Source organism: Rhinolophus sinicus, chromosome 2 (assembly GCF_057876585.1).
Source record: "Rhinolophus sinicus isolate RSI-liver-muscle chromosome 2, RSI-T2T, whole genome shotgun sequence".
NCBI lineage: Eukaryota > Metazoa > Chordata > Mammalia > Chiroptera > Rhinolophidae > Rhinolophus > Rhinolophus sinicus.
This window is the reverse complement of record NC_142502.1, coordinates 129,035,514-129,049,210: the sequence shown is the minus strand read 5'-3', so window position 1 is coordinate 129,049,210 and position 13,697 is coordinate 129,035,514. Positions and strand designations below refer to the sequence as shown.

The 13,697-nt window shown below is 37.3% G+C and overlaps 1 protein-coding gene across 1 annotated transcript in view; it reads left to right on the top strand.

Annotated features, from left to right (window-relative positions):
- The window catches only part of DNAH6 (dynein axonemal heavy chain 6), a 248,121-nt gene that overhangs the window by 42,709 nt on the left and 191,715 nt on the right, over positions 1-13,697 (top strand). The window contains exons 6-10 of the mRNA XM_019756389.3: positions 3,784-3,918; positions 4,011-4,122; positions 4,776-4,893; positions 6,809-6,977; positions 9,510-9,617. Of these exons, the coding sequence (XP_019611948.3) occupies positions 3,784-3,918; positions 4,011-4,122; positions 4,776-4,893; positions 6,809-6,977; positions 9,510-9,617 (642 nt within the window). The remainder of the gene's footprint in view (positions 1-3,783; positions 3,919-4,010; positions 4,123-4,775; positions 4,894-6,808; positions 6,978-9,509; positions 9,618-13,697) is intronic.

Here is a 13,697-nt window from a genome sequence, read left to right as displayed (position 1 = left end):
CTGGTTTGGTGGTAATAAACTCGTTCAGCTTTCTCTTGTCTGGGCAGCTCTTTATCTGTCCTTTGATTCTAAATGACAGCCTTGCTGGATGGAGTAATCTTGGCTGTAGGTCCTTGCTTTTTTTTATCACTTTGAATATTTCCTGCCAATCCCTTCTGTCCTGCAAAATTTCTGTTGAGAAATAAGCTGACAGTCTTATGGGAGCTCCCTTGTAGGTAACTAACAGCTTTTCTCTTGTTGCTTTTGAGATTCTTTGTCTTTCACCTTTGGCACTTTAATTATGATGTGTGTTGGTGGGCCTCTTTGGTTTCATCTTGTTTTGGACTCTCTGTGCTTCCTGGGCTTGTATGTCTACTTCTTTCACCAAGTTAGGGAAGTTTTCTGTCATTATTTATTCAAATAGGTTTCAATTTCTTGCTCTCTCTCGTCTCCTTCTGGTACCTCTATAATGCGAATGTTTGGTATGCTTGATGTTGTCCCAGAGGCTCCTCATTTTTTTTTTTATTGGGGAACAGTGTGTTTTTCCAGGACCCATCAGCTCCAAGTCAAGTCATTATTTTCAATCTAATTGTGGAGTCATTGTTTTCAATCTAGTTGTGGAGAGCACAGCTCACTGGCCCATGTGGGAATGGAACTGGTGATGTTGGTGCTATGAACAGTGTGCTCTAACCAACTGAGCCAACCAGCCGCCCCCTCCTCATTTTTCTTTTTTTTTCTTTTTGCTGTTCTGTTTGAGTGTTTACTGTTACCTTACCTTCTAAATCACTGATTCGATCGTCTGCTTCATCTTATCTACTGTTGATTCCTTCTAATGTATTCATTTTAGTTACTATATTTTTTATTTCTGATTTTTTTATGCTGTTTATGTCCATTTTTATGTTTCCTTTCTCTTTGTTGATATTTTCCCTGAGATCATGGAACATTTTTATAACCAGTGTTTTGAACTCTGCATCTAGTAAATTGCTTGTCTCCATCTTGTTTAGTTCTTTTTCTGAACCTTTGTTTTGTTCTTTTATTTGGGAAACGTTTCTTTGTCTCCTCGTTTTGGCTGCTTCCCTGTGTTTGATTCTACATAATATGTAGGGCTTCTCTGTCTTTCAGTTTTAGTAAGACAGCATTACATACCGTGTTTCCCTCAGATTCAGACCTAACCGGAAAATAAGTCCTAGCATGATTTTTCAGGATGATATTCCCTGAACACAAGCCCTAATGTGTCTTTTGGAGCAAAAATTAATATGAGATCTGGTCTTATTTTTGGGGAAACACAGTAGTAGATGTCCTGCACATGCAGCTCTTCTGCATTTATCTTCCAAAGTTAAATGTTTCCCCATAGGCTTTCTGACTCAGTCACCAACTCCCAGATGAATAACATTGATTTTACATCTCTGAAGTACTGGCACTAATTTCAATGCAACTGGCAAAAAACTCAACTTAAATGACCTTCAACAACAACAACAAAGAAAAGCTCATATAATAAGGAAATTTAAGGGGTGAATACCTTTATGCATGTCTGATTACAGAAGTTCAAATGATATCTTGTCATCTTTATTTTTTTCCTCTTTCCATCTTTCAGGTCTATATATCTGTGTCTGTTTCATTCTCTGTTGGGCTCTTAAAATGAACACCACCTGCCGCTATAGTTACTGCTGGCTCTTTTAATAAAAGGAGAATATCTCTTGCTGGAGATTCTGGGGAGAACATTTATTGGCTCAGCTTGGCCACATGCCCAATCCTGAACCAATCACTGCACAGCTAGGAGTACTTTGATAAGCCAGGCCTAGATATGTGCCTATTCCTCATTCCTCTGATGAAGAAGGAAAGGAGTCAGCGTTACCAAAACCATGTAATGAGTTTCCCCAAAGAAAGAGGGATTCTATCACCAGAATAATTGTAGGTAGGTCAGAGAAAGTATCCTGGACAGCTAAAATTATAGCTATCTCAATTTTTTTACATATTTTACATATTTTTACATATTGAAACCCACCATCAAAATGACAATCCTGCTGATAACTTAAAAGAATGCTTAATCTTTATCCCCTTCAATGTTTACTGTTGATATAACAGCCCAAGAATGAACCACCTAATGCAGATCTGCTGAAATTTGCTAACAGCAGAAACAACAAAAGGGGCTGGGGACAAAACACCTTCAATCTCTCTTGTTTTCACAACAGCTTTCACATTTGTCCTTTATGCTGACAACCAGGTATTTAGGTTATAGACAAAATGTGAAAGCTGTTGTGAAAATAAGAGAGATTGAAGGTGTTTTGTAAATATAAAATATAAAAAATTCTTATATTTTCTCTTCCAAAAAATTCCCCACTGTCTAACTCTCACTTTTTGGAAGACCATCAATGTCAGTTATGCTTTCCACCTGGATCCTTACTATTTGCCCCTTTACTGAATAGAACTTGTATTTTTGCTTCAAGGACTTTCTCCAGAGTACTGCACACTCCCTTGCTTTCACTGCTCCATTTGATTACATTCTCATCCTACTCCTGTTAGCTTTTTTAGTTTCTCATTTCAATTCATGGACTTAGCCTCTAAACTTTTGCTTCTTTTTTATTATGCGAATTCCCTCATGAGATGAACCTTAAGGACTATGTGACTTCCCAGGTATTTTCTCACAAATCTCTCTTCATTTAGGACTCTACTAATTACAATTTCCCTTTATTTGTACTTAGAATAAATGCACTAAATGTTGGTTTGAATAACTGTTGTTTGTCCTGTTTTGGAAACTCCTAGAAAAGTATATAATACACAAACCAGTGTCACATACAAATAAATTAATGTTAATTTTATTTATATAATATAACTGCTCCTCCTTTAATTAGATTAGCAGTCAGACAGATGGCCTTAAAACATTCTTAGAACATATTCCTTCAAAGCCAACAGCCTAGAACTCTGATTTATGATGGTGGCATAGAGAAAGATTAAGATTATATAACAGAATTTCACAAATATTTTCATTCATTCTCCCAGCTCACATTGCAAAATAGGTTTTTTAATAGTGACTGAATTTTCTTTTTCTAAAATTTTTTTCTTTAAGTGTGTTTTTCCAGGCCCCATCAGCTCCAAGTCAAGTAATTGTTTCAATCTAGTTGTGGAGGGTGCAGTTCATAGTGGCCAATGTGGAGATCGAACCAGCAACCTTGCTGACAGTACCACACTCTAACCAACTGAGCTAACCGGCCGCCCCCCTTTTTTAAAAAATCTTTATTAAATTTATTGGGGTGACACTGGTTAGAAAAATTATGTAGGTTTCAAGTGTACATTTCTATAATATATCATCTATATATTACATTCTGTGTTCACTATGCATAGTCAGTTTTCAGCAACTTTTTATCCACTGAAAATTTAATTTGTCTTTGGTCTATGTCATAACCTCTTAGATCAATAGATGGGCCCCTCCATTATCATGGTGACTAGACATTGTAAAGTCTTAAAGGTAACACAAAGAATCTTTTTGTGGCCATTGGACAAACCTAGTGAAATTTAAGATTTGCAGATCCTCTGTTACTTGCCCTCAATTTCATAGCAAAAAGACATGTATTCAAAATAAAAAGAAATAAATTCAGACAAATCTGATAATTCAAAGAATACTTTTAGAACAAAACTTTAGAAGTGTTCCTGTTTAATATATGCACTTGTATTTGTAGCTAACGTAACATACAAAGCTATTTATTTTTCTTAATAAGTATCCTTGCTTTCCAAATATCTTTATACTTTTAAAAAACAGGTGTGTTTTTTTTAACTAAATGATGACATATTCATCTTTTGATTCAGTATTTGCGGCCAGCTCTTCTTAAAATAAATGACCTGTGTTATCAATTGAGTTTTATGAGACTTTGTTATATTGGAAAAGGTCACACCTTCACCCTGAAAGAATTTAGGACTGTACAAGCCATACGGCTAGAAGAGGTAAGGAATTTTGTCTGTAAGTTCTAAGATTTTTTTTTTTCCCTATCATTGCTACTTCAGTATCACTAATTATACATGTCATCAACGTGTAGGTGACTGAGCTCCTGAACGAATTTAGAAATGAGGCGAAAGATGTGGTCGGGAAAGCTTGCCGCCTTTCTCTGAATGCTGCTGGATTTACTCCTGATGACCAGACGTATAAGGGTAGGAAGGGGGAGAAAAACTTTAATAGATCAGAAGTGGTGGCTTTCTAATTAACTCTTTTTATTTTACTTTTCTTAAGTTTAAATGGTTACCCTATTTTTCAATTCTTCCATACTTGCTTAATAGATTATAAATTCAATGTGTATTATAGAGGGGGAGAAATAGTAAATGGTGCATTTTCCTTGCATTACCTCTGCTTGTGTGTAGTATTTTTAAACTGGTTACAGAACCTTTATTTCATGAGCATTTTATAGTGGACTCAGAGCTTCGGTGCTTAAAGGTATGTCCAACCTACTAGCACAAACAATAGGTTTGTTAAAATAAAAGGACTGGATAGATCTCAGGATTGGCCCCAGCTGGCATGGACTCTAAAGAATAACTAAAATGCAGGTGGAAAAGGGAAGGAGGTGGCATGGCACACAGGACATATCCTGTTAAAGAGCATGTTAATAAACTGTGTACTGTCTTTTGTTGAGTTGAAATCCTTTGATGTGAAATTATTTTGGTTAACTGGACCGTTTTCTGGAGTTTAAAATACCTCATGAACCAAAGTATTGTGTTATTTTTGAATTGCATTTGTCTTTTAATCCATATTGGAGGAAAAAGTGGAACTTTTACACAAGAATTCTTGTTGTGTCTTTTGCTGTTCTTAGGTTATGGTAAAATGCGAGACAGTGGAGGTCTCCTTGACATGACTGCTTATGCAGAGTCTGAGAAAATGACATACACAGAGCAGGCCAGCAAAAGGAATCATTGCATGAGGCTCACATGGTAAATGACTATTCTTTCTTTTAAGAAAAATTAGGGCGGGGCCGGCCCGGTGGCTCAGGTGGTTAGAGCTCCGTGCTCCTAACTCCGAAGGCTGCCGGTTGGATTCCCACATGGGCCAGTGGGCTCCCAACCACAAGGTTGCCAGTTCAATTCCTCGAGTCCCGCAAGGGATGGTGGGCTCTGCCCCCTGCAACTAAGATTGAACACGGCACCTTGAGCTGAGCTGCCTCCCGGATGGCTCAGTTGTTGGTTGGAGCGCAGGCTCTCAACCACAAGGTTGCCAGTTCAATTCCTCGACTCCCGCAAGGGATGGTGGGCAGCGCCCCCTGCAACTAAAATTGAACATGGCACCTTGAGCTGAGCTGCTGCTGAGCTCCCGGATGGCTCAGTTGGTTGGAGTATGTCCTCTCAACCACAAGGTTGCCGGTTCGACTCCCTCAAGGGATGGTGGGCTGCGCCCCCTGCAACTAGCAATGGCAACTGGACCTGGAGCTGAGCTGCGCCCTCCACAACTAAGACTGAAAGAACAACAACTTGAATCTGAACAGAACCCTCCACAACTAAGATTGAAAGGACAACAACTTGACTTGAAGAAAAAGTCCTGTTCCCCTTCCCCAATAAAATCTTAAAAAAAAAAAAAAAGTAAAATTAGGGCATCCATCTTTCTCAAGTTTCATTAAAAGTTAAAGCCTTTATCAAAGGATTCACTAATAGTGATGAGGGATGAAGATGATGTGGTAATCTGAATGCATGCCTCAGAAGCCTGCACTCCTCCAACTGCCTCCCGCCCCCACCCCAGCAAAGCAGCTGCTGGTAGTGGGGAGCTGGTAGAGAGTGGAGGCTGTATCTCAAGACCAAGAACTCCTCTTTGATCTCTAAGTCTTTGTTTTCCACTAGCCCAGCCTGGATCATGGAGCAGGCTACCGTACAACATCAGGCACACAAAGATTTGTACACAGCTGCATTGCCACACAAAGGCAGTCTCCCTAAGGCAGGTTTTGCAAATGGGGACCAAGGAGGAAAGTCTCTCTTCCAGGGCCTCACCGGGGGACTTTCCCTCATTAGGGTTAACTCTGCCATTTGCTTACCCAACTGGGTCTTAACATTATTCCAGAGTTTGGATTTCATGTTATTCTAAAGCCTCAATACTACAAATAACTCTTGCAAACAAAACCACCAAGCATTATCTGAAATGTATGTGACACTATAAAACACTGATTATTGTTACTCAGTGCTCACTAACTTAGTCCAAATTTACACCTGTCTGTTTAATAAATGTTAATTGGTGCACCAGTTTATATATGAGATTAATATGTTAATAATGTCTGTGTCACAACAGAAGTCAGTGAAGCAGCCTCTGAGACCACCATCATAAGCCTACAGGTACTAGAAGCCCTTTGGGCTCCACTTACGCAGAATAAACAGTCATTCTCAATGCCTTGCTGACTCAGCCTGCATTCTAGCACTCAAGTAAAGACACATAAAATTTGCATCTTTGGGTTAACAATTGCCATCAAACAACATCAATCCAATATCTCGTAGTTCACACATGTACCTTTAGAATGTAAGTTATCGATGTGTATTTACTGATTTCTTCTTTAAAGCATCTTAAAAAAAAAATCTTATGGCCTTTTTGCCTAGATGAGTTAGGTGCTTTTTCCATACCAAATACATTGCTCATTAATATGCTATTGAGTAGTTTGAACACCTAGCTAAATTGATGCTATATATTTGTGTTTTAAAATGAAGAATGTCCAAAAATAACTCTTTTGGACAATAAATCTCTGATATTGTAATGTAAATGAAAATTAAAAGAGAAATGATAGTTTAAAATGTAAATATTTGTTTTAGAGCTACTTTCAAACACATACAGTGAATATAGAAAACTAAAGCTGTATTTTATTTTATTTTCAAGCTTTATTCGTCTAAATGACTACCTAATTGAGAACACAATGCACGTCCTAACAGTAAATTCTGTTAACGCTCTTCTGAATCATCTCACTGACAAGCTGAAACGAACACCTTCAGTAGATGTCATTCAGAAATGGATTACTGAAGAGAAGCCTGAAGTCACTGATAAAAAGGTATATTCAGATGAAATTAAGAAAATTCATTGGTTAGCATTTATTGAATGCTTACTAGGCACTATGGATTATGCTATTTTCTGTGTACTGAAAAAACAGGGGAACGGATTAAAGTATTTCACAGTATAATGAGAGCCTACTGTGTGCAGATGGAATGGCAGAGTGAAAATCAGCATACCAACAAATATCTAATAATAGAGAAAGCATCCGTTGTGCTGAATATTGCTCTCTCTCTCATAGGAATTTGCTAAAGGTTATTCATGTGTTCATTTGACAAAATATTTCTTAAGTACCTACTCTATCATTGGGTGGACCAATCCCTACCTTAGGTATTGGGTACATAGTGATGAAAAGCATAGACAGGATCCTTGTCCCCAAGAAGCTTATAGTTTGGGGTCATCGTGGGCAGGAACTGGCAGAGAGAAGCAGTGGGAGTGGTATAAATGAGAGGCAAGCAATAGTTTAGAGGTGAGAAGAGGCAAATCAGGAAGCAAACCTTTGTGCTTTGAGTGGATAACTCTTGGGAGGAAGTTGATCTTAGAGACACAGAGTAATTTGAATTGTTTGAAATGTAGTAGTACAAATTTGAGTGAGTAGTCTCATCTCATATAACTAAGAGAGAAATCATATTATCTCATATCCACGTTTCCCAATAAGCTTTCCCCAACTCTATCCTGGGTAATAACTTCATGCCAGATACCTAAAAACACTGCAAAACATGCTTTCCTGGTTTCATCAAGCTTCCTACCTCCACATTCCAACTTCCTCCCTAGGAAACTCAACTATGCAGTTTCAAGGATGGATGATGCTCTTTGCTATAGTTTCCTTTACTCCAAAAGTTGAATTTTAGTTGTATACTCCTTTTCATTACTTCCTCTCCACCCCTGTTCTCAATTCTTCCTTTTTCTAAATACTGTCACATTTATTTTTCTAATTATGAAAATAATACACGCTTAGTGCAGAAAATTTGAAAAACACAGAAATATACAAAGATAAATCATCCTCTGCTATCCAAAGTTAACTATTTCCAAGGGGGAAAAGAGTACCATACTTTACTTACTGATTTATCACCTGCTTCTCCACTAGCAATACTTTATGAAAAGTATCCCAAGTCAATATGAATTTTTTCACACAATATTCTCACATAGAAATGTACTATACATCTTGTAAATAATAGTAAATAATTTTCTATTATTGATCACTTTCTCACTGCTCCAAATAACGCTACAAAGGACATCCTTCTCTATACAGGTAACCCCCGTATAACATGGTTGTTCGGTTCCTAAAATGCTGTGTTATGCGAATCCGTGTTATATGAAACAAAGAACTAGTATAAAAAAGGGGGTTAGGTTCCCAAAATTTTTTTAAATATACTATTATATTTTTATAATTAAGAGAAATATCTTTATTAAAGCAATTTTCACCAAAAGTATAACATAATAATATGCATTAAATAATGTTTTCTTTGCCATCACTAGTAAGCTTTTATTACGTTCTGTGCTGTTCAGGGATTTCTCTAATTCTCAGACCGTGTTAGAGTGAAACCGTGTTCTAGGATGTCCTGTTTTCCGATGGTTTTCCCCAATTCTCGAACCGTTTTAGAGCGAAACTGTGTTATAGAAGTGCCGCGTTATGCGGGGGTTACCTGTACATTTTTCACACACATCTGATTTTTTTTTCCCCTTAGAAGAAATTCCTAGCTGTGGAATTGATGAGGGAGAAACATGCTCACTTGTTAAGGCTTTGATTGATACTGATGCATAACTCTTCAGAAAGTTTTGTGTCAATTTACAAACTTCCTAACGTTTGAGAATGAGCTTTTACCCACGTGCACACTAGATAGTATCATTCATTTTTATCTTTGTCAATCTAATGGATGCAAGTAGTATATCACTGCTTTTGAATGTTAATCATCCTTTAATTGCTGCCCCAGTGCAGGAATAAGAGCATAGGTGTGATGATCAGAAAGATCTGGGTCTGCCACTTACTACTCAGTGTGTCCTGGGTGGAGGACGTTGACTGATCATTTGTATATTTCTTTTAAGAAATGTCAGATTATGTCCTTTGCATTTCTATTTGTGTATTAATTATTATATTTAAGTACATTTCTCTTTATGTATTAATTATTAAGTACATTTCTATTTATGCATTACTTATCTTATTAATATATATTTCCATTGAGTTTATCAAGTATATTTCTATTTAAATATTACCAGCCTTCTATCTGCTCTATACATTACTAATATACTTTTCCAGTTTGTTGTTTGCCTTTTGTTTTGTTGATAGTGTTTTTTCAAGGAGAGAAGTTTTATATTGTTGTGATAGTGTTTTTTCAAGGAGAGTTTTACATTATGTAGTTTTTCAATATTTACCTTTATTGTTTAATTTCTATGGTAATATTCTTTGAAAGCCATGCCAACATTATAGAATCAACTAAATGCATATGCTTAAGTTTATGTGCCTCTTGTAATACAGAGGTCTCCTGTTTTATACCTTGCTACTTGTATAACATTGCAAATGTGCTTATTTTAGGGAATGGAAAAGCAGGAAGAAGATGAGTCTCTCATCCCCATGTTTCTCACAGAACTGATTTTGACAGTCCAGTCACTAGTCTTTGAGCCTTCTTTGGAAGATTTTCTGGTATGTGTTTCTTCATATAACATCTGTGTAGAAACACCTTTTTGGAAAATGAAGCAACTGTTTACTGTCAAATGATTGGCAGTGTTGCTGTTGTGGTCACTCCTCCAAAATGATCGTAAGAAAAAGAGAAAGCATTATTCTGTGCACAGTGTTAAATCTACATAAAAACTATCTAAAGTTTAGCACATTTTCTTTAACTTAAGACAGGTTAGGGACTTGGTAGGAATATCATCAAGAGAACACATTCTATATGAAATTTGGAATTGATTATAGGCATCTCTCAATAAGAACCCAAGAAATCACTCTGTGTGTAAGTACCACTTTGGAAATCTTTTTTAAGTATGCTACACCTGAGAAAATTTCGTTGTTCTACTTATCTATTGCTGTGTAATAAGTTACCACAAATTTGGCAGTTTACAAAAACAATCATTTACTATCTCACAGTTTCTGTGGGTCAGGAGTCTGGACACTGCTTAACACACCCTCTGCCTCAGGGCCTCTCCAGGCTGCCATTCAGGCATTGGCTGCGATGAGGTCTCCTCAGAGGCTCAACTAGAAAAGGATCCACTTCCAAGTTCCCTCAGGTTGTTGGAAAAATTCATCTCTATGCAGCTGTAGGACTGAAGTCCCTATTTCCTTGAGCCATGTCAGCCGGGACCACCCTTAGATCCCAGAAACCACCTGTAGTTCCTTGCCATGTGGCCAACTCTATAAGCAGTTTACAATAGGGCATTTGCTTCTTCAAGACCAGCTGGAGATTCTCCTTAAGAAAGGGCCCAATCCCTCCTTTAAAAAGGGCTTTCACTTGATTCAGTCAGGTCTACCCAGCATAATCACCTTCTTGATTAACTCAAAGTCAACTAAATGATTTGGGACCTTAATTATATTTGCCAAATCCCTTCAACTTTCCATATAACCTAGTCATGGTAATGGCAGCCCATCCTATTCACAGGTTTCCCCCCGCCACTATACTTAAAAGGAGAGGACTATACAGGGTGTATACACCAGAGGGAGGGAATGTTGGGAGCCATCTTAGAATTCTGCCTCCCACATTTGTGTACATGCATAGATCAGTAAACCAATCAGAGTCTGTGTTTTCTCTTGTTAGCTGGTATACCATGGCACAAAAACATTAGTAATCAGGCTCTCTAGAGTCTAGTCTTCGCTTTACAATTAATAAGCTCTTTGACCTTGGGAATCCACTTATCTCTCTGGCGTTCAATTTATGCATCTATACGATGAAAAGGCAGATGAGTTTTAAGGTTTCTTCCAATAATAGCAGTCTATGATTCTGTAATTTGTCAGATTACAGATAAATTAGGATATTTACAAGGACAAGCAGACTGCTGGGGTCCCTGTGATTGGAGTCTCACTCAGGAACTCCCACACAGAGAGGCACTGGGCACTTATGTTTCTTTCTGGCCAGAAGATTCTTGTCCTTCACATGGAAGACAGATGCCCTTGTGTAGCAGATGACAAAAGAAGACTTTCCAACAGCAGCTGGCTATTCTCCTTTAGCCTCCAGGAACAGGCCTTGAAAACCTTGACACTCTCCCTGTTCCTGTTGTAGGACCCTACTCCCCACATGGGTATTTTTAATTCCTACATGTGAAGTTGTAGGCCAAGCTCTGGGCATAATCAGTATGTACATGTGTTCATACCACACAGAAGGTTTTACTTCATGTAACACCAAATTAGTCAATAGCAGTATAAACAGGACTATCACACATACATTTCCTAATTTTTCTATTATTTTGGTCATTAGTCTTAACATGCATCCTCATCTAGTTTTCATATACACATAAAGCTTAGTCTAAAGGAAAATTTTATACTTAAGTCTTGACATCTTACATTGGTCTTGTTTGAGTTACCTATAGCTTCCTAATGCTTGACCCAATATTTTTTTCAATTCTTTCTTTCCTGTTGTGATTGACTCTATTTACTGCTTCCACCTCTAGAAATAAGACTCCCACCTTGGTTTAATTTCTCTTGGTTTTACTCTTATGCTAACATTTCTTTCCTTTATGATCCTCATTCTCAGAGCCTATTTTTGTTTGACCTTTGACTACTACTATCGTGTTTCCCCGAAAATAAGACCTAGCCAGACAGTCAGCTCTAATGCATCTTTTGGAGGAAAAATTAATATAAGACCCAGTATTATATTACAGTAGTACCTTGGTTTTTGAACATCTCCATTGACAAACATTTCGGTTTATAAATGCCATGAACCTGGAAGTAAATGCTTCAGTTTTCGAACATGCCTCAGAAGTCGAACACATCACGTGGCTTCTGCTGAGTGCAAGATCCTGAGGCCTAGCTTAAGGATAACTTAAAACAGCTGTCAGCTGTTTCGAAGTTTCAGAACTTGAACGGTCTTCCAGAATGGATTACGTTTGAAAATCGAGCTACCACTGTATATTATATTATATTATATTATATTATATTATATTATATTATATTATATTATATTATATTATATTAAGACCTGGTCTTAAATTATAATAAAATAAGACCGGGTCTTATATTAATTTTTGCTCCAAAAGACGCAGTAGAGCTGATTGTCCAGCTAGGTCTTATTTTCAGAGAAACACAGTATCTTGAAGGGGTCCCTCATCTTCACGTGCTATATACCTTTTGTGGGTCCTTATGTCTGTGCCCATTGTTCTGACTACCACTTCTAGAATGGAGATTTATAAATATGTATTTTCATTCAGTACTTTTCTTCTGAGTTCCAGACTCAGATCTGAAAATCTCCATGATTAACACCAACTCACCAAAATAAATTGAACTTACCATCTTCTTCCAAATCTTCCTCCTCCTTCCATGTCTCCATCTTAATGAAAGGCACTATCCAGATGCCCAAGTCAGCATTCGGGAGTCATCTGACTTTCTGCCTTACCTCTTTGCAATCAGGTCACTGAGTCCTGTCACTTGACCTTTATTTGCACCTCCTCTCAATGGGAACTTCATTATCTCTCACCTGGCTTGGTTTACTCATCTATTCAGGTCTGCCTGCCTCTTTTCCTTCTAATGCATTTTTTACATTGCTGACAGCAAGATTATTTCATAGGCAAATTTGATCATATCACTTCAAATTAAAATTTCTCCATTGCCTATAGTGACATTTTTCAAAGAATGCTCTGTGGTCTGTTGATAAGCATTCTAGGAGAAAGGGGGTTGTGATGTGCATTTGCATATTAACAAATATGAAAAATCCTGGTTAGCAGATCCAGAGAAGAATCCTGTTTAACTTTGTTTAACCCAAGGTTTCTTCCCCAAGTTACATGACGTTAGGACCCTTTTATCCGCAGGGTTGTCCCTGGTCACAATCTAGGGAGCTCGGGCCTATATGCTAACACTGGAACCCAATATCACATACAGGCCTTTTACAAGGGGACCAACTGCATGGTCCTGTTTCTCCACACTTGGCACTTATGCTCCAGCACCTAAATTACTTAGGGTGCCCAAACCTGCCTGCCCCCCTCAGGCCTCTCACATAATAACTTCTAAGGATTGTACTCCTGTCTTGTACACTTGACAAGCTCCTGCTCAACTGTTAAGACTCATTTCAAGAAGTACCTTTTCTTGATCTCGTTTTCTCTAATTAGATTTTGTATTTATTATAAGTTATAAATTAGTTCATGCCCATTGAAGTGAATTTGAAAAAAAAACAAAAAAGATTATTAAAATCATCTTTAATTCCATGTGCCAGAAATAACCCTTTAACATTTTTATACTTTTTTCCAATCTTGTTTTACTGATATACCAAACACATCTAACTTACCATGAAATTTTGTATATACATTTTAAAAAATGGGATATTACAAACCAGTTTTATCGTTCTCTCTATCTCTCTGTCTCTCTCTTTAACTTAGCATTATATCATAAGATTTTTCCCGTGGCATTAATCAATCTTAGGAGACACCATGCTGAAGGGGTGCCTAATTTTCCATTGTATAAATTTATCATAACTTAACAATACTCCTATTTTTAAACACTTAGGTATTTCTCTCATCAGTTTTCATTACAAGTAATGATACAGTAAGTGTCCTTGTAAATGAATCTTTACTTATATACCTA